The 21719-nt window shown below is 36.0% G+C and overlaps 2 protein-coding genes across 2 annotated transcripts; both read right to left on the bottom strand.

The window, feature by feature from the left end:
* Positions 1 to 38: 38 nt before the first annotated feature.
* LOC129877341 (mitochondrial arginine transporter BAC1-like) lies at positions 39 to 3595 on the bottom strand. Its single transcript, XM_055952834.1, has 8 exons — positions 3436 to 3595; positions 2324 to 2413; positions 1576 to 1677; positions 1285 to 1389; positions 1108 to 1206; positions 849 to 1037; positions 618 to 716; positions 39 to 543 (listed from the first exon to the last, which is right to left on the bottom strand). Exons 1-8 carry the CDS (start codon positions 3526 to 3528, stop codon positions 403 to 405), a joined length of 918 nt encoding a protein of 305 aa, XP_055808809.1. The 5' UTR covers positions 3529 to 3595; the 3' UTR covers positions 39 to 402.
* Positions 3596 to 7923: 4328 nt separating this feature from the next.
* Positions 7924 to 19868, bottom strand: LOC129876142 (protein FRIGIDA-ESSENTIAL 1-like). The gene is made up of 6 exons (XM_055951479.1): positions 19560 to 19868; positions 10154 to 10324; positions 9901 to 10060; positions 9540 to 9760; positions 8272 to 9437; positions 7924 to 8180 (listed from the first exon to the last, which is right to left on the bottom strand). Exons 1-6 carry the CDS (start codon positions 19714 to 19716, stop codon positions 8151 to 8153), a joined length of 1905 nt encoding a protein of 634 aa, XP_055807454.1. The 5' UTR covers positions 19717 to 19868; the 3' UTR covers positions 7924 to 8150.
* Between the last annotated feature and the right edge of the window lie 1851 nt (positions 19869 to 21719).

The raw sequence follows: 21719 nt of genomic DNA, 5'->3' as shown, positions 1-21719 counted from the left end.
ATTGACCTGTTAAATGTAGGCATCAGTTCGTGTTCGACTGAATTGAAGCATATCACAGTATGCAAAAACTATCTTTCACAGAATACAACAACAACCCAGTGAAATCCCACACGGTCTGGGGAGGGTAAAGTGTATTGCAGCTAAATAGCTAATAATGATGCGCATAAAACCTAAGAAGAACACTCCTTTAAAGAGTTAAAAAGGGAAAAAAACAAAATGAGAGAAACACAAAGCTCAAATTAAAGAAAGATTATCTCATTAAGAAAATAAAAGGCGCTTGTGCCAAATTAGTAGCACGACAGAGGGCATATTAAAAGAAACATGCAGACCTTGCTACAAGCCTCTAAAGCTTTAAGACATCAGGCAACCAGAATAAATATTGGCAGCAATCAAGATTTCTTGCTAATTCAAATCACGCTTGATTCCCAACAGTTTGGCAGACAGTTCCCATGTAACAATTGCAGCTGCATTAGCAGGAAACGCTCTCACAATTGTAGGACCTAGGCCCATATAGCATCCTCTAAGACCAGATCTCGCATAAATCTACGACAATAAACTGAATCAGGCATTTCATCTAGTATTTCAAGTTCCAAAATACAAGAGATTATGGTAACTACCGATTTTAAGACACGAAACGGATTTCTCGTATGGTTTTTCTCTGGGGTAGTTTGAATTATAGTTTTTGCTACATCCAACGGCAGAACTGCTGACCAGCACTGAAAAGAAAAGATGCACAAAATTAATTGTGTATAACAAATCCACATGGAAAGTTTACAAACAGTACAGAACCAAGCAAGGAAAAGACTGAGAAGTCACTATGAATATGAATTCCAACCAAGAATACTCACTGCTATACCGCCAAGACCTCCACTCATTATTCCAACTCCAATATCAATCAATTGGCTAGACTCAGAGGAAGCACCTTTATGTTGTAGATGCAAGTGATAACGCACATATTCATATGTACTAAAGAAGACAGCGTTCCCGAAAGATTCTCTTAATAAGGTTGTGAAGCCTCCTCGAAATATGCCTGTGATCTGGAGAGGATCTTTGTCAGCTGAAATGCACACCAGAAGCCAAATTTGTGTCGATGAATAAATTTCTCACCCCTTCACATTTTACAGTTTTAAGGGCACACTCAAGAGGACCACCATATCTACTGGAGCTTGGTACCACAGAATCAGCACCCTGAACTTGCATCCTACACTGGCATCATAGATATATTAAGGATGATACTTCCAAGTAATTCTAAAGCAGGATGTCATGAACCCTCACATCACTTACCTTCACCAGTTCTGATGGACAAAGAATGAAGCTGATAATAGCTCCACCAAAGGCAGCTGAAGGAACTATTGCTCGAGGCTGTGGCTTACCTACATCAGGTCCACCCTTTAAAGCAAACACCAAATGTTCGTCATTGATAACAAATTACTGAGATGTTTTCACAAAAGCGCCAAAGTTCCAAGATACTGTTAATGGTTGTGAAAGTAGTTGCCTTTCAACATATACCAGTCACAGACAATCTTTGAATTGAATCACACAGCAAAATCATTGCTCGATGAACATTGAACGAACCTGCAGCAATAGTTTTGTTTGGGAGTAAATGCCAAATACAAGTGAGCTCTCGAAGGCCATGCCAATGAATGAAGATGTAGCTCCTCGATAGAGCCCCTTAACCTACCACAGAAAATCTATATCAGTCCAGGCCCTTCAGAGCCTTGAATCCCAGTCCCACCGCCGACACAAGGAGGAAAAAGTTTCCAAAAAAAAAGAATAGAATTGCAGCATACACAACAAAAGTTGACTTCTTCTGATGTGCTCAATAAAAAAGGGCATAAGACAAGGCTAACAAGCAAAGGTATTATGTCAATTTCTTTGAAGAAACAGAAACTAGGTTTTTGTATGAAAAAGATACAGGAATTGGTGGCAAAACAATTTTACTTGAAAAGCAGTCAAGGTGGCACAATTTGGTAAAAGCGTCTCAAGTGAGCTCTGTTTCCTCAGATCTATTTACTGCATGCTACTTCAGTAACCAGAATTTTCAAAGGAATAAACAGATACAATCATATGCTCATGAAAATATTCATGAATATAAACATGTGCAAGGAAAGATGTATCACATTTAGTACAGAGAAGAAAAGGCTTATCAAAAAAATGAGGATGAATTTGAAATAATGGAATCATTCAACCCCTTGGAATTTCAATATCAGCAAAGCAGTTAACTAGTCAAGTAAAGATTACACGATCCACTACTAAACAACATTTCAACAAACAGAACAGGAAAAGCTCAAAACTGGAGCTTAGAAGAAGTTGAGAGACGTACTCCTTCAGTTTTTAATATTCTAGCAGCACAATGCAATCCATTCTTGTACTTTATTCCACGAGCTTCTGTATTGTGTTTCTGGAGCTTCACCTGATAAATTCATTTTACTTAATTCAATAGGTAAACCCACATGAAGTCACAAGACCTCTAACAACCGAACAAGTATACCATATATGTCATATTATTCAGATCTTCTCAAAACATAAAATTCTACCATCTAGCATAGGTGACCTTATGATCTGCTTCAGCCAATACCTTACCCTATTTCCTAGAACCTTTAGTAAGAGGCAGATGCAACCTTATAACACAGTTCAACCCAACCCAGTACTTTTCATGAAGAGGGTAAATTTATGTGTAAAACTTCATTAAGATTTTAACAATTAGTAAGTTTGAACCCATAACTTTTAAAATATAATAGGTTCAACATTAAGAACTTTAATTCATAGAGTTTAAATTCTGGATCCGCGAGGAATAACAAATTAACACATGGAAAGAGAGATATTTATAAAAATCACCTTTCTTTTTTGTTAATTGCACCTTGCACACACCTCGACTAATTCCACAGGATATCTGTCACCTCCCACAACAATAGGTACCAGGTAACTCTGTCCACTAAAACTAGAACAGACTGAGAAGAAATCACCTAGTATTTTTTTTCTTTTCTGGAATTTGAAACCAAAATCTCCCCATTTCATTGACCACTAAGCTATATCCTTAAGGGTCGTTTGGATAAATTTATACCATCAACCAAACAAAGTATAAATCTAATCTCAAACTTAATACTAGAATATACCACCTTTATCCAACTTAAAATTATTCTATCTCACCTCCCAGATGGGATAAATTAGTCCGCATACCAAACGACCCCTTATGTGCTTGACAATCAATTATTACTTTTAAGTAATGAGCTAAACGAACTTGTCAACAAATCTAGAAGTCAAAATTGTGCTGCACCTAGCCATCTATACTCAGAAAACAGCAAAACCCAGATGCATAATTAGTTCAATTCTACAAATTATGAAAGCAGAATGGTTATTCAAAAAAGGGCATTAAATTCATAGGATAATGCAAAAGGGGTATTTCTAGAAAAGCTTTGGGAGTAGTAAACGAACCTTGACGGTATCAAAAGGGTGCCCAGTAATTACAATAGCAATACCGGCCATGAGGCCAGCTACATACTCCTTGTACCCGTTATTTCCATCCATCTTCTATCTTGCTCCCCCACTCCACTTGAGCTGGGTTTTCAAAGGGTTTTAGCTCACTAAATTCAATACCTCATTATTGTTTGGATTGTTTGGATGAGCTTTAAGTTGGTCAAAATCAATTTAAAATTCTTTTTTAGCTTTTGAATGTATTTCTCGCTAATTCTAACTCATAAAGTTCTCCATCAAAAATGAAAATTTAGAATTCTAATTTTTTTTTAAGGATTTAAAGTCATTTTCTTTGACCATGGAAATTACTTTTATATCCCTTATAATTTTAACTAAATTTTCAAACTACCCTTTTTATTTTTTTAATCCTAAAATTTACATCATTTTCCTTATTTAAGCACTTTCATCCAAACACTTAACTGCTTATTTATAAAAATAACTTTCAGCACTTCAAAATTTTAAAAATACTTCATACATAAAAGTTATTTTTTTTAAATTCATACAAACGAATTCTATATTCAATTTTATACAAATTTAAATATAAATATGGGATGATGTCTAAGTTACTCCCTCGTGTCTATAATTAGTGTCATTTTGACTTATGACACACTACTTAAAGAAAATATTAATTTTTAAAAGAATAATATATTTTGATTAACTTATTTTTAATTAAATGGTGTTTTTTCCATTTATTTTTATTTATTTATTATATGAAAAATAAATATTCATTTTTACTTGTTCAATTTAAAAAATCAAGAGATAATTTCTTATTTTATATCTATTTTATTCTTATTATTAAATTTATATTTGTTTTTCAAAATATTATATTTAAGGAGTGATATAGTAAATCTATCATTTTATTAATTATTTCTTAAAAGGTGTGCCAAGTTATACATGAATAAATAAAATTTCTTGATTACATAAAACAATTATTAAATAGGGATTTTTAAAAATAAATAAATTAATACTTCCTTGATTACGCATATAGACATTTATTTTGGACCAAAATAAAAAGGCTAAAAGGTCACTTATTATGATTTGGTGAGAGTATTTTATGGCATTATATTATATTATACTATATTATTTTAATGGATATAATATTTAGATAGTCACTGTCACATGAATATATTGTACGATGTAGAACTATAATAAAAAAGAATATAAAACATCTTTTTTTGGTAGTTAAGCATTTCATTTCATTAATTACCAAGTGGAATCATTACAAGAACGTAGCTCAATCTACACAACTATCTATCTCAAAAACAACATATAACATTTTAAAGATGTGTGCAATAATTGATTTCCCCTTTGAATTCCTCATTGTCTAGTTCATACTGTCTTTGGCAGAAATTCAAGATAAAGCTACGTACAATAGGTTTTTGTGGTCGGATACTTCTCCGAACCCTGCTCATAGCGAGAGCTTTAGTGCAACGGGCTGTCCTTTTATATGGTCATCACAGAAAGACCATGCAGCATCTATCCCACATAGAAACAGTATAAGAGCAATAAAGCATTAAATGATCTCTGATTTGCTCCTGGTATTGACATAGTGAACACTTGTTATCAATGGTTATGTCCTATTTGTGAAGTCTCTCAACTGTCAACAATCTATTCTGCAGTGTCAGCCACATGGTGAATCAGGCTTTGGGTCTATACTGTCTTGGAACAATAGACACTTTCACGGTTGCCTTGGTCTGTCTCCTAGCATGTCTCTTATGTGATAAATTAGGTTGATATTGCTGAACTGGCCGCTTGCTAGATCATTATGCCTCTCCGGCTTGTTAAGGCTTCGTCGACTATTCTAAAATGACCTAATGTAGACCAAAAAGTGAGATAAAAGCTCTCACATTTGCAATATGCAGAAATAAAGGACTAGGTATCAACAGTATCATTCCTACAAATATATCTCTGGAAGTTGTTCTGCATTAAGGGAGCTTTATGAAACTGCTATCCATCCAATGCAGGACTCTTTGAGAGTTGTCTTAGTCTTCCAAAGTATATGCACATGGCCATTGAATTCTATGAAATTGACTCGTTTCATATGATAAGAATCTGACAGTATCCCCGACTCATTACCTTCTTAAGTAGCTGAGTTACTCTGTCTATCTCCAGCAACCCCTTCAAATAATGACGCCCCAGAAGTCTCTGTTGTTTCTGTGAGCATATAGCGGCATTAGGATCTACTGCTTCCTCAAACACCCGCTTCTAGGGAAATATGTCCAATCCAAGCATCTAGATGGAGATTTCATTCTTCTGCAATTCCACATATTAAAACGTATAGAAGCAGAGAATGAGTAAAAAAACAATACCTGTGCTTTAGCATTTGCTAATTGCCATCATTCATTAAATTTTCGAATTTCACAGCATTTGTAAAACCTTATGTACATAATTACAATAAATACAAATATCAGGAGGATTATTCAGATCCACAAAGCAAGAGCCAACGCAAATAAGATGATTTAGCCAAAAGAACTAAGTAAGAAGTTGCAATGCATCGTCTATGACCTTTATTGCACCACTGACTTTGATTTCAACCTAAAAGAACATTTAATGTCGCTGGCTATGTTGTTGGCATATGTGTCATACGATGCTCAGTTACTAGTTCTACTGCAAACTACGTCATTGCCATGTTATGCAAGCAAAGGCTCAAGAGAACTCTCTCTGTTTCAAGCCAAAACCTCTAATTCTCTCGTAGTGCTTTGTATCCTCACTAATTAAACATCCAATTCATTGCACTTAATGCTGGTTCAACACATGATTAAACTCTGATAATTCTTATGCCGCTTTAATTAACAACTCAATGCTTAATGAAATAGCTATAGGGCCAAGGAGATTGTGCCCTATAATGCATCGGATATACCCATATTATTGCACTGTTTTTGTCAAGACTCAAGAGTACCTCTCATATGGTCAGCATATCAGTACAAAACCCATAGTTCTATCAACATGGAGAAATAGCGTAGCTTTGATAACCAAAATCCACACATCTCCCGCTTTCTCGAAAGGGTGGCTTTCTCTCTCGGTGGTAAGGCTCTTTCCCTTTCTCTCAGAGGATCGTTTTTTACATGTTAAAGAAGTTCCTTGTAATGACAACGGTGGCATACGGGTCAACTTGCACGCACCACGATTATGCCACCGGCTACTAACCATCTCCCACTAGCACAGGTTGGTAACTAACTCTATTCATCAAGTCTTAGGCAAATAAAAAGAAATTACTGGCCATTTTCTGCCTAAATCTCCATGCTGATACAGAAGTACTTGGAGCACTAAAAATATCCCACATGTTAAAGTTGGTTACCATGGCCACGCATAAGGTCATGTGCATAACAAAATTTAGTAAGTTAGTTGATTTTCACATCGAAATATACTTACTTTCAAAACACAGGAAATGTTCAGTAAAAGTCAGGACAATTGACCATCACACCATTATCTAACAACTGTATGAACAAGCAGCTGCAGAAACCCGAACCTCTGTGCCCCAAGTGAGGAACTGCAACTGTTATAGTCACCCCCATGCAAACACGTAAATATTAACAGCATGCTGCAAACAAAGGATGATCCTGATGCATCTCATTTTTCCTTTAAGGGCAAAAAAAGTACTACCACCACGATGAGGTAGATGTCTGTTAGTTAATAGGATCTATAGTTATCTCTAAACCTCCATGCTTGGTGCAAAGACACGATCAAAAGCATGCTTGCTTGCTATCGAATTCTCTGTCACGAACTGCAGTTGTTAATTCATTTTATATAAAACTGGCACTAGCCAATATCTAATCGCTAACCCTAAGCTGATTGGAGCAACTTTTCAAAGACAGGTTCATTTCATATATAGCTAGCACTAAACAATATCTAACCGCTAACCTAAGTTGATTGGAGCAGCATCTTAAGAGAACAAATTCCCCATTTTCAAAGACGGTATGAACGATGAGAAGTACTTCCTGTAATCCTATTGAAAAAGACGTGAACATTTTACTAACAAAACTTCATATTTGTTTTTCATCAAAGGCACAATATGCTCTCACTCATCTTCCTTTAACTACTAAATATTTTAGTTCTCTAACTTTGAAAAGTGAAAATGGCAAGGACTAGGCTCTAGTCATGCAGCCTGTTACAAGCTAATGAGACCTCAATCCCGAAGCCTTTAACGTAACTTTTTGATAGGTACCGCTATTTACAAGGGGAACTAACTGCTAATAGATCTTGCTACTATCCCCCCTCCTTTCCCCGCAACCTTCTGACTCATGGGACTATACAATGACAATGCCAGACGGATCGTGAGACTACCTACTGAACATCAGATCAAAGCTTCATGGATAATTAGTGGTCTCCTCCATGACCTTTTGCATCTAAAAGCATCCTCAATGCCAGAGAATCCAATGAGGGGAAAGCACAGAGGTAAGTATGCCAGGAGCACTAATCTAGTAGTTGACCCCAGCGAAGATGATGACATTAGCAAATTATATTTCCTTACCAAGTACTAAGATAGATGCTTCCAAAATTCTTTCAGCCCATAAAGGCAGCAAAAAAAAAGGTCTTATCTAATAAGAAGAAATCCATATACAAAATTAACATTTTGCTTCTAGCCCTTTAGTAGAAACACTAGTAGTCCACAATGACGAGTTTCATCGATTCCCGACTAGTGGCAGCATGTAAAGCAATACTTTTGATGATTCATCTCAAGATTTACCATATTTCTCCACATACCCCTGCAATCACAAATTAATCAATTGTCAAGTTCAGGGAAGAAAGAGCCTCAACCAGAGTCAGCAAGTATACTGTTTCAGAGTATTGACTCACCTCAATGAGCTTAGCTACTTTTGGCTTAGATACAGAGAGATACTGATTGATGGATTCAGTGGTATCAGGAACTTGATCGGGTGTCAAAGAGTTAATGATCTTATCTACTGCTTTCTTAACAATCATCTTGTATGCATCCTTCATCAAAAGACCTTCATGCCAAGTTGGCTTAAGCAATTCTTTAATGAAGTCCACAAGAGCAGCACGGAAATGTTTCATAACACCTGACTCATAGTTCACTGATCCATCTCTCCTAAAGTCGGTATCAATTTCACAGCTGGGTCCGAGGTTCTCTAATTTTGATTGTTTCCTCTTTTGGCCTCTGGGTGAGTGTTTTTCTTCTTTTGAAGAGGTATTCATGTTTTCTTGATGGGCTATAGCTCTATCAGTTGTTTTTCTTTCATTAGCAGACAAATCTTTCTCGGCTGTGCTGGTTTGCTCAATGCTGTCCCGAATCGGATCATAAAGGCTTTCTGGAGGGGGAATAATTTGACTAAGAAAGGTTGATGGCCGAAAAGGCACGGAATTCTCCCAGTCATTAAAATACACCTTGGTCTTATAACCACATGAGTGTTCCATGTCCCCTGATAAATCAGTCCAAGAAAAAGATTCAGTTCCACAACCAGGAAGTGCTGAAGACTTGTTATGCAGAGACATTGACCTAGAATAACAGTATTCTCGGCTACAGTCTAAAAGCTTGTGATTACCAACAGGATCTAGGTTTGAAGAGGAAGAAGTAAGATTAGAAGGCCACCTATCCACAGAGCGATTCAAGATTGGAAAATGATGATAGTCGGGCATAAGGTGGGTCCTCTTATAACTTGTGTCATCCAAAGCTGAGGCATAAGAGGGAACTTCGGTGTTCAGATACTTGTAAGATGACAGTACTGAACTACTTGGAGGCATTTCACTACAATAGCTATCTTTACTAAGAGAATCAGCTTTAGGTAATGGTTGTGAAGAGCTGCCATAACCAGCCAAGTGTGATTTATATCCAAGAGTCTCTCTTCCAATGTCTCTAAACGGCATGCTTGACCGATCCTCGTCCTTATGCATATGTAAATAATTGTCACTATTCAACCTTTGATTTTCTCTACATTGGACTTCAGACGATGACAAATCAGAGAAACAATCCGGTGCTGATCTCTCGGTGGTATCTTTTGAACCTATAACACATAAGTTACTTTATCAGGAATCAGGATTAGTAGTGCAAGGCTGCAGTACTAAAGTTAAGTTTAACCAATTCCAATAAACTAGTTTGATATTACCTTCACCATTTATGAGTTTGTTTTTCATCTTTGCAGTATCCAAAAAACCATCCTTATTACGGCTAATTACAGGTTCCCTTACGTGAAGGAACCTACACGAGCCCCCATTGATGCACCAACCTGTAGAATAAAACTCACATCTATCTGCTGGTCTTTTGTTTCCACCACTAGAATCAGCAGGAGGGGTCAAACTTCTGGCCCAAGTCTCCTGAGCATCCAACCTGGAAAACCCAAACATTCAAGACCTGGTTCTACTTGAGATATAACCAAAACAAACTTCCAACAAGGAGATGTTCAAAAGCAGCATAAGATCCTACTTCCTAGTATGATTAAAAAGTTGAGAGATCCAGTATAACTAAACCTTGATGATGTTTGTTGTAAATCCTGCGACACTTGTTGATGACTTCCTTCAGTGAATTCAGCACTCACTTTTTGACCAAACGGCTGGTTTTCATGGGTTCTTGTTTCCCCACTATCACATCTAAGAGCTCGGAGATCAGAAAGTACAATGGTTCTTTTTCCTGCAAGACCCCCATCAGGATCCCCGTGAATCTCTACAAGTCTTATAACAGGAGACTAGAATGTTTCCCATTTAATTTAACAAGAAGTCTCACCATCCAAACTTGAATAATTCTTTCCTCTTCTTTCATCATAATTAGATATCCTGTAACTGTCATTACCCTCTTCAATCATAGGTATATCAGGATTTGCTACAGGTTTTCGAGTAGGAATTCCTGATCTTAAATGCTCTTTAAGACCCAAAGGCTCCAGAATGCGGGTTCCATCTACAAGGAAGAAAGATCAGAGTAAGTCACAGACCAATACAACATCTTTGTGGTGGATTCCCTGACAATTGTTTATCCAACAACTCTGTCTAAGCATGAAACGATTATCTATCCCTAACAGATCTACTAAGGTACATGAAACCTTATTGCTACATAATTCGGCTAGCACATAATGGTGCGGAATACACCTTAAGGAGATTTTGTACTCCATATTTCCAATTTTTCCATATTTAGGAATGACAATGGGGCACTGAGAGCTGGTTTGAGGAAGAGAACCCTTCCTTCTGAAAAGATATGACATATGGGCCTAACTCAACCCCAAAAGCTAGCTAATGAAGGGAGTATTGCCCAACTTTATACAAGCAGACCACTAGTCTATTCCCCAACTAATGTGGGACTCTAACTCACACATCCCTTCACGCTCAGGCCCACCTAGAGCATGGACCGGGAGCCCAAATGGAGATGGATCTGGCTCTTATACCATGTAAAGATATGGTACTTGAACCTAACTCAATCCCAAAAGCTAGCTCATAAGGGGAGGATTGTCCAACTCCATATAAACAGACCATCAGTCCATTCCCCAATAAATGTGGGACTCTAACACCTTATTCCACCAAGTTATGTTAGATTTCTTCTCATTTTTATCTAGAAGGACAATTTTCCAAAATTTTCAAATCAAAGTAGTCATGATTAAAGCCACCAACCATAATGAGTTCTCAATGAATAAGGTTGGTTGTGCTTAAGATAACTACTTTGGTCTTTGAACCATCTTTCCCTTTTAAGAAATAGTTCTATTAGGCATCCAAGAGTGCGGCCTAATGATAAATGAAGTGGGTTGAGATCCATAAGGTTTGAGGTTCAAATCTGAGCAGAAGTAGAAATTGCGGGTGATTTATTCCCATCATTCCTAGTCTTGGTGAACAGAGTTACCTGGTACTTATGCTGGTGGGAGATAGTAGGTAGCTCATCGAAACTCGAAGTGTACATAAGTTGGTTGAACACCATGGTTAAAAAAAAAGAATAGTTCTATTAATGTGACTGAAATTTCCCAATGTACAAGTAATGCAAAAGGTAGAGAACCTATACATGTGGTTCTCTATGGCTAGAACACAATCATCGATGCTTAACTAAAACATTATGGTGCAGAAGAGGTTCTCTAAAAACTTTACCTCTTGAAACATTCATTCATCTATACAAAACATACTCTTACCTCTTTAAAATCTCCTATTCCTTTCTTTCAAAATGGTCTACGTAACAGCCAAGAGAGCTACAAACCCATCTTCTTCTCCTCCATCTCCATCTCAAATCCCAATTGAACATCATATCTCTAATAGTAGTGGCATCATTCACATGATTTTGAATAAAATCAGCATTGTCCACCATAGCTAGCTTGCTACCTGCAGTGCACAACATGTAATATACATTTTCTCTTGGTCACTTCCACATGTGACCACAGTGCACATGTTGTCCTTTTTTTAAAAAAAAAATTTCATCCACAAGGATAACACTCTCATTTTAAGCCAAAGCCCAAATGAAAAGCCATACCTTCATAAAGAGCTCTTTGAAGTTCATATTCAATGAGATATGGAAACCAATATCATTCAGCGAAGACATTTTTGATAAAGAAACATCCTTATCCGACAATGGTATATTCTACTTATCCAAAAGTTGGATAATATTTTGAAATCAGTCTCTCTCGATTCTGCAAATTACTTACTAAACTTTGTGTCCAACTTTCTCCTTCATGTCTCTTGTATACTTGAGTATAGTTATGTCTATTGACTCAATATACTGAATGTGCTAGAAAGGCATCACTTAAAAATGTTCCACAAGGCCTTCGGCTCAATTGTAAGGACACAACATGAGATGCGTGGATTGGGAGAACTCACAAGTTTGAGCATTGTCATTGGCAGAAAGCCTAGTATATAAGTAAGAGAGAGTAGAAGGATCTCTCACCATGCTCCCCCAAGTTTCAAACATGTGGATCAATTGAGGTTGGCCCAGCCAACCGATTTATCAATAATAAGATCCACTCAAGATGTCATTGTCGCAACCATCTCTGATTACATAAGCTAATCCTGTTTTAGGAATCACACCTTTTACATTACTACTAAGCTTACTCCTACACTTTCACAATGTTTCTCCATAAACCACTCTCGTATTGTATATTTTCTTCTGACATAAAGGACACCATTTGTATTTACACTCTCGTATTGTATGTGATAATTTATGTATTTTATCTTCCTTCTTAAACTCAATGTTTTGGTGTTACTTCGCATAATGCATGCACCTTATCACCAAAACCCCGTAATCATTTATCCGACACAGCTTTGTTGAATACACTCAAATCATTTATCCCTAACCCCTTCCTCTTCTTTATCAAAGATGTAACTACCTTTTAGTTTTCCGCTCATTCTTCGTATCCTACAAAAAGTCAAGTAAGCACCCCCAATTTCTCAATGACGACATGCATGCATACGAGATGTAATATGCTGGAATGCTTGACAACAAGCCTTGATCAGTAACTTTGAAACAATCTCAAATCCCTTATCTAGGTAATATCCATCTGTATGGAGAAAACTCAAAGTTAGGTTCTCACCACAAGGCATTTATGCATGGTATTTGAACTTAGAATTCTTGCACGGGTCAAGAGATGGCCATTGAATCTTTTCAGTTCTACAATTTGGGTTCCTTTAAAAAGAGCGCATTGCTCATCTAGTGTGCTTACTACGAGGACAAGTGGTGCTAATGATATTAAGGAATTTAGTTTTTTTTGTCTTTATAAGTATATATTAAAAAAATGATAAAGTTCCTAGGGAGGTTCTACGCAGGTGTTTGAAGTCTAAAGGTGTACTTGTGGCTTACATTAGAGCAATTAAGGACATGTACAATAGAGCCATGAATCGGTAAGAACAATAGGAGGTGACTCTAAACACTTCCTAATTATGATGGGGTTGTACCGGGGATCAACCATTAGCCCATTTCGATTTGCCTTAGTGATGGACAAATTGACACGACATATTAAGGAGGATATGCCGTGGTGTATGTTATTTACAAATGACATAATATTGATCGACGTGACGCGCAATAGAGTTAACGATAGACTAGAAGATAGGAGATAGACCCTAGAATAAAAAGTTTCAGGTTAAGGAGGACTAAATCTGAGTACCTAGAGTATAAGTTCAGTGCCATTAAGCATGAAGCAAAGGTGGAAATGAAGATCGATACGCAAAACATACCTAAGAGAGGAAGCTTCACATATCTTAGTGTAACACCCCAAATAATCCTAACTCAAACTCCTTAGAAAAACCCTGAAGACTGAGAAAAATCTTTCAAAATTGTGACCCACGACCAAGACCCTACGAACTGTAGACTGAGCTATGGGTCGTAGGTGAGGTTCGTAGGTCCACTCTAGACTTAGTGAAAATTAGAGTTATTGAGACTCATTCCTACGAGCTAAGTCTACGACCCGTCTAATTTTCTACGACCCGTAGGGGCACCTCGTAGACCCAATGTCACATTCTAGTAGCTACTGGAATGTGCACCGAGTTCCACGATAGGGTTCTACGACCAGTAAGAGGATCGATAGACCCCTAGCCCAATTTCCTCAATGAGATTCTACGAACAGCTTGCACGGCCTGTCAAAAGGTCTATGACCCATAGAAAGGGCTCGTAGACCCAACATGACCTAATCCAGTGAAGTCCAATTTTGTACACAAGCTTCCACGAGGGGTCTTCTACGGCCCATAAAAAGTTCTACGGTCTATAGAACAACCCGTAGATGACTGACAATTTTAATGAAGGGCAGTTTGGTGTTTTTCCACTTTTCTCAAACCAAAACCCTAACGTTTTGGGACTAAATTGGATCCCTTATCAGTACCCTACGTGCATTTAACCCTCATTTACACTTAGAATCTTTGAGAGCAAGGATTAGAAAGATTAGAGAGGAGAAAAGCTCAGGTTCAAGCGTGGGCATTGAGTTTTTCGATTTTCGCCAAGGTTATCGTTCTTCCATCATAGCGTTGTACTGAGTTTGTCCTCCCGACCTACATCTCAATTCCATAATTAAGGAGTTCAAGTTTGAGTTTCAATCCCGTTGCATTGAGTTTTTGAGTTAATTATGCAATCTCTCATTGATAATATTGCGGTTATTTCTATACTTAGAGTTCTTGAATTGTTGTTCATGTTTACATTCACATGAACCCTAACTGAGTATTTACAATTGCTTCTACAATGCATTGTTTTGAATTAAAGAATGATTTAAATTTCATGTAGTTATTGAGAAAGGAGTTTTGAGCATAATATATTACTTGAGTTTGTGAAGTCTTTCATTCACTGATTTTGAACATTTTCCTTATCGAGTCTAAATGAGTTTGAGCATTTATGCCTGTAATTATCTTGAGACTGAGTTGAGAAACCGAAAGCTATATTTCATGCGTTTATTTGAGTTGAGAAGTATGAGCCTGTTTGGATAGACTTATTTTAAGTAACTTATAAGTTGAAAACTGCTTATAAGTTTTAAAAAAATAAGTAGGTGCAGCCCAACTTATTTTTTTTGACTTATAAGCTGCTTTTTAAGCACAAAATGACTTTAAGTTGGCCAGTCAAACACTCAAAAAAGCTGAAAACAACTTATAAGTAACTTATAAGACAATCCAAACAAGCTTTATAACTATTTTTGAAAGAGGGTGTATTGAGTTTGAGGAAAGTTGAGCTAAACTGAGTAAAGTCCAATGAGACTAAATAAGTTATTATTTTGAGTATTTTACTCACTTGAGTATATGAGCATTATTAGATATGTTTTGGGAGTAGCATTGAGCATCGATTTGGGTAAGAGTTTAGATAATTCAAATTCCATAAACTACGTAGCCAGCGTAGGATAGGATCATAGCGTTGGTTTGGGCGATTCCTTACTTCAATCCCTAATACGGACTATTTTGAGATCCATGAGATGAGTTTGTGTCCCTTACCTTGACAAGATATTGGATGGTCGTTGCAACGACAACAATTCGTTGTATCATCACAATGCTCATAGTGATGGTTTTTGACTAGAGAAACTCCCTAAAATGTAAATATTATTTTATACTGAGTTGCATTTACATACTATATTTTATAAAGCATTGACTTATTTCTTATTGCATGTTTAATTTGAGTTGAGTTACTTCAGTATTCATTCCATTGAGCATTCTTGAATATGTTTTCTTTCAGCTATTTTACATACCATACATTCCACGTACTGACGTCTTTCTATGCTACATCATTTTATGATGCAAATACAGGTGTTAGAGATCCTCAACAGGTGCATCGTTGAAGATTAGTTTTCTTTCAACTTTTGGTGAGACCTCCTTACATTCGGAGGAACGCTTTTGTTTATTCAGTCTTTATTTATTAGACTTTTGAGTTAGTCGTGGGCCTGTCCTGCTATCTATCTAGAGTCATTAGAGGCTTCATAAATGTAGACAGAGATAGAGTTGAGTCAGTTAATCTTTCAGTCTATTTAAACAATATTTCATTACTTATGTTTTAAACAATGAGATATCTTAATGAAAGACTTATTTTCGGATGTGCTTGAGTTTATTTTTAAATATACTAAATGCTCACCCATTTTGATATCTTTCTACTGAGTTGGGTCTTCCGCTGAGTAGTTAGCCAGACCAAGGGTTCTCTTGGGAACCAACAATGGTTTTTGAGTGTCGGCCACTGCCTAGGATGCAGACTCGGGGCGTGACACTTAGGTCTATAATTTAAGTCATACCCTAAAAGTGATGATAAGATGCGACACAAAGGGTTATCGCCTTATAGGTGAATCTATGCGCTTCATAGAAGTGTATGCTTCAAACAATGACGCGCAAATGATCCCAACAAAAAAGTGGCCAATTCATCTAGTATCAACTTTGAGGAGTTGGATTAGTATAGTCATTATTGTATATTAGATTATTTTTTTGTCGAGAAAGAAAATTGCAATTTGACTATTATATTGTACATTTATACAAGTTTGGTATTTTTAGTCATGTATTGTGTGCTTCCTTTTTGTCATCCGCTTCAAGACACATGGGTTTTTGTCACTTTCTTACATTTTCGTCTCTTAAAAACATTGCTTGTACAAATCCTCCTATGAACAGAGGTAGGCCACAAAAGAAAAGTGAGTTGGGATTTGCATTCATATCAATTATAAGAAAGATATTAGATCACGATGCAAACCTACTTATGAGTGGAATTTCGTTGACAAGCAAATTCCCAAGTGGAGAATGGGAGGGTAAGATGTACACAAACGTTACTCCTACCTTTGTAGGGTAAAGAGGTGGTTTCCGATTAGACTCAAAAGAGAAGTTCTTAAAAAAAGTTTGCAAGAAAATTATGGCAGTACAACAACAACAACAACGAACCCAGTGTGATCCCACCATGTGGGGTCTGGGGAGGGTAGAGTGTACGCAGACCTAACCCCCACCTTAAAAGGTAGGGCGGCTGTTTCCGAAAGACCCTCGGCTTAAGAGAGAAGAACAAGGGAGGAGAAACAAGGAAAAACAAGGAAAAACAAGACATAGGTCAGTAAAAGACATAGGTCAGTAAAAGAAAATTATGGCAGTAAAAGAGCAAAAGACAAAGCAAAAAGCAACAATAATATCCATTGAACAATAAGAGAATACATGACTATTAAATACTACTACTAACACTAAGAAACAGAGAGGAGACTAGCCCCCTCCCTCTCCCACATAAGGTGCGACAATATGCGGCTACCTACTACCCTTCTAGCCTAATCCTCCACATTTGCACCTTCCTATCAAGGTCATGTCCTCGTTAAGCTAAAGTTGTATCACACATCTTATCTAATTACCTCCCCCAAATTCTTTTTCAGACTACCTCTACCTTCCCTAACCCCTGCTACAATCAATCTCTGACACCTCCTTACTGGCACATTCGGGCACCTCATCTTTACATGCTTGAACTATCTCAGTCTTGCTTTCCTCATTTTGTCCTCCACGGAGGCCATGAGCACCTTGACCCATATAACTTTGTTCCTAATTATATTCTCCTAGTATGCCCACACATCCATTTGAGTATCATCATCTCCCCTACCTTCCTCTACTGAACGTGGGCACTCTCAGCTGGCTAACACTTTGCCACATACAACAAAGTAAGGTGAAAATAATAATTACAAAAGCAATGAGGAGAACAAACGGATGTGACATAAAAAGAACGTTAAAGCTAAAATTAGGAACACTTCAAAGGAAAGTATCTAGAACCTCCTCTTGTCTTCAAGGAGTTAAACAGATCTATTGGTGAAAGGGTCAACAACTCAACATAACTAGCCTAACTGGAAAAATTTGAGTAGATAAACGGTGTACAAAAATAAAAAGGATTAAGGACTAGCCATGGACATTTATCCTCAATCAACCCAAATCAATGTAGTTAAAATGTCGCCTAAACAGGCTTAAGCCTTGAAGCTCGAGGGAAAAGCATCTTGCAGTTCACATCGTTAACCAATGTTTTAGTGCAGGCGTCGTGCGTGCCTCCACTTTACAGGCTTTGTCTTCAAAAGGAAACACTATATAAATAAATATAGGTGATCAGTGTAATACTAATCATTAGGAGAATTTATGGAAGAGTATTTTAATATTCAAATTAGGAAATTAGAAACTTTGTACTAGGAAACATGACTTTTATTTTTCACTAAATTACATGTACACTTTTTTTTTCATCTAAACCTTTCATCACAAGAGTTCGCACTTTAACTACTCTTCTTTCTTAAAGCACACAGACACTTCGATCTGTTTATGCTTCACTTTGACATCACTGATCCAAACAAGTGAAGCATGGCCGCGTGCAGTCTTTCACACAAGTGCTCTAAAGTCCATTGATTGTCACCAGTTTCAACTAGCACAACCACCATCACCAAAGTCATAACCGATCATATAGTAATCAACCTCAGAAAGTGAAGATGTGAGTATTTGACCACCAATAAAATATTCCATGGATGGTAACATCCACTCTACATTCATTGTGGACAGTCAAGAAGTAACCAAACGCAATTATCACACGACGTCCATTTCTAGGGGTATCCAAAATCTTACATAGCAATGAGAACAACGAATATGTTGACAAGAAAACTACTCTGATAAATAGACACATACATAAAGAAAGGAATAAACAAGCATCTCAAAAAAAAAGAAGGAATAAACAAGAGTAACTCACACAAGTTCACTCACTGCAAGCATGTTATTTTTAAGCTTCTTAGCTTCATTTATATAACTTTCTTATGTTTCATTATTCTTCCCTTTGCTTTATCATGTCTTTTTTAGGACATAACTAACTTGAGCATGGAAGCCAAACCCAAATAGGTGGGGCTTCACTCAATTTTTTTCTGTTTTTGAGTGTTTATTCCGCTATAGGCATACACTGCATAAGACAATCCTACAAGAGGAACAGATACAAAAGCAGGACATCAACACCAACACACGCAGTTTGCAAGAACACCCATCCTGCGACATGCTACAACTTTCTCTCTTTTCGAGTCTGGGTCCATCTTCCCAATCACCCCATTTCACAGGCAGCAAGTATCCCATCTCAATCATAAAAAAAGTAATAGGTTTTATTTGTAGATTTCTCTACTTCAGGCTCTTCGGAGGGCCTTTATTTCAGGTGAGGTTCTATAGTTTGATGGTTACTTATGCTTTCCTCTCCCCTTCTCCAGTAACTAGAAAAGATTGTGTCCGGTCAACAATAATTGATTCCGTTCAGTGAAAGGAAAGTTGTCCTTCTATTAATCAGAAACAAAAATATTATGAGGATAGACACTGCATGTACTACTTGCCCCATAAGATTACATAATTCATACCATTAACCAGGGTTCATAAGAAGTAGGGATTTATTAATACCCCTATAATTATCCAAAAGCAATAGAGGTCCAACTACTAAATCGGAATCAATAGTTTATATCATTAAATTGTACACTATTAACCTGATATATTTGTTCAATACAGCAGACGGATGCAGCAAAACAATGAAAATGTCTACACTAGGTGATTTCTTCTCATCTCTCCTAAGTCCTAGCCTTGGTGGATAGAGTACCTAAAACCTATTACAGGTATCTCGTGAAATTAGTCGAGGAGTGACTGGGACACCACAGTTATGGAAAAAAAACAACGAAAATGTAGAACATACCCATAGCAAGCTAGTGAATCCGCATAAATAATGAATAACGACATAAATTTATCTCTAAAGCAAGGAAACGAACCTTTTTTATGATCTACATCATCGAGTGTAGCTGATCCTTCGCTATTTTCTTCTTCAACCTCAATTTTTTCGTACTCTTCGTCCTCGTTAGCTGAGATTTTGTGTATCGAGACTAAGTTATTGGTTAGTGGATCAGCCGCCGCAACCGACGATGGCATTGGTGTCTACAGCCGTTGAATCTGGTAGCGAAGGGGCGGAGTTGGCGGCAGATGACGGCGGCCCTAATCATAAATTGTTTATTTGGAAAGGAATAGGTATTTCATCAGGTATATCTTTGTTTGGATTTTTGTAGAAAAATACAAAATTTGAAGGGGTCGTTTGGCAGCTCGTTCGAGTACGCATTATTAATACAGGAATTAGTTAATTATTACGAAATTTATATAAGTGTTTTTTTATATAGTGTTTACTTATTTATGTATTACTAAAAAAAATAATTAATTTTAATTAGGTGGATTTCTAAATTACAAACTATAAGTTTTATTAAGTGTGTTGAATTTTATAAAAAATTCTATCAAAATACTTTCTCCGTCCATCTTTATTTGTTCATTATACTAAAAGTAGATGTCCAACAATACTTATCCAATTTAGTTCCTAATTTACCCTTATCATTAATTAGTAGTTATTTCCCTATTACATTTTTCAAGACATTATATTTATTATATTTAAATAGTAATATGGTAAAATTATCCTTCTATTTATACCTTCTTAAAAATTACGCAAAATTAATAATGAACAAATAAAAATAGACGGAGGAAGTATAATAATTATACATGAAGAACTTAGCTACTTATCAGCAAGACTCCTAAATTAGAAAAGAAACATATCCACCAAGGAATTTTACCTTGTGTGTTCGTCCATATTAATCAATATTAACAACAATAAATTCAGTGTAATTTTATAAATAGGGCTTGAGAAAAATAAAATGTATGCAACTTTATTCTTATGTTTATAAGGATAAAAAGGTCATTTTCAATTAATTTTCAATAATCCTTCTTCTTTATTCAAATTTGAGGCTGACAATATAGACGAATTCACTCATACTTAATAGTGTTGAAAAAATGAATGGTGAATAGAAAAGATATACACAAATATTCATGGTTATCGTATAGTAGTGTGTATTTATTTTATTTTTTACTCCTCCCTACGAGGTTTCATCTTTTTACTCCCCTAGTGACTCAGATTCACAATTTTAGAATTGGGAGCGAGGGATATTTATCATCCAAGCAATTTCCTCTTGTCTAATATAGCGATGTGTATCATTATCTATATGTCGGTTATATATTAGAGTCAATGATTTAAAAAAAAATAACTAAATTGTCATTTTTTTCGAGTTTCATATTTCCACCATATTTGACTATTTAAATTATCATTTTTTTGGCGAGTTTCATATCTTAATTTTCAATCTCTTTGTATTAAAACATACCTCGATGCTAAACTGACCTACACGCGCATGTTATCGATTGGGAATAAATATTTGATATCATTAATGTGTAATTTAATATAAAGAAATGATAATTTAGATAGATAAAGAGAATAAATATTTGTTTTTGTTGAAGAATGAAGATTGAAGGCTTATAATTATTAATGTAGTTTTTTCATCCAACTCTTTTTTCCTTTTTGAAATAAATCAATTATGTAAATGAAAGAATCATGACAGACAACTGTAAATAGTGAGAACTGGTCAAATACAAATATAAAGTTCCCTTCATTTATTTGTTTTATTGTAGTTGAAAATAGAAACCTCAGAAAATGATTTGTTGTTTTCGCCTCACCAATTACATTCGTTAGTCAAAATGTAAAAGTTGTACAATATATATATATATATAAATGCAAAAATTATACATTTATTGAGAGGCTACACAATGTTAAAATTTCTTTAAAATACCCTATTTGTACTGGTTAGAGATAGTAAATATTTTCTCCGTTCACTTTTACTTGCATATTTGAACTTAACACACCCATTAAAAAAAATAAGTGACATGGTTATTTTATCATATACTGCCACTATTAATTGATGTTTATAAATATTAAATTTTGAAAAATGATTTGAAAAATAAGTAATTATTATTAAGGTTAAAACATATATATAATTTTTTTTTGTCTTTTCTTGATACGTGAAAATTAACAAGTAAAAGCAAAAAATATATTTTTAAAATAATAG

Source organism: Solanum dulcamara, chromosome 12 (genome assembly GCF_947179165.1).
Source record: "Solanum dulcamara chromosome 12, daSolDulc1.2, whole genome shotgun sequence".
NCBI classification, from domain to species: Eukaryota; Viridiplantae; Streptophyta; class Magnoliopsida; order Solanales; family Solanaceae; genus Solanum; species Solanum dulcamara.
Note: the sequence above shows the minus strand (reverse complement) of the source record. Positions and strands in the feature narration are given on the sequence as shown.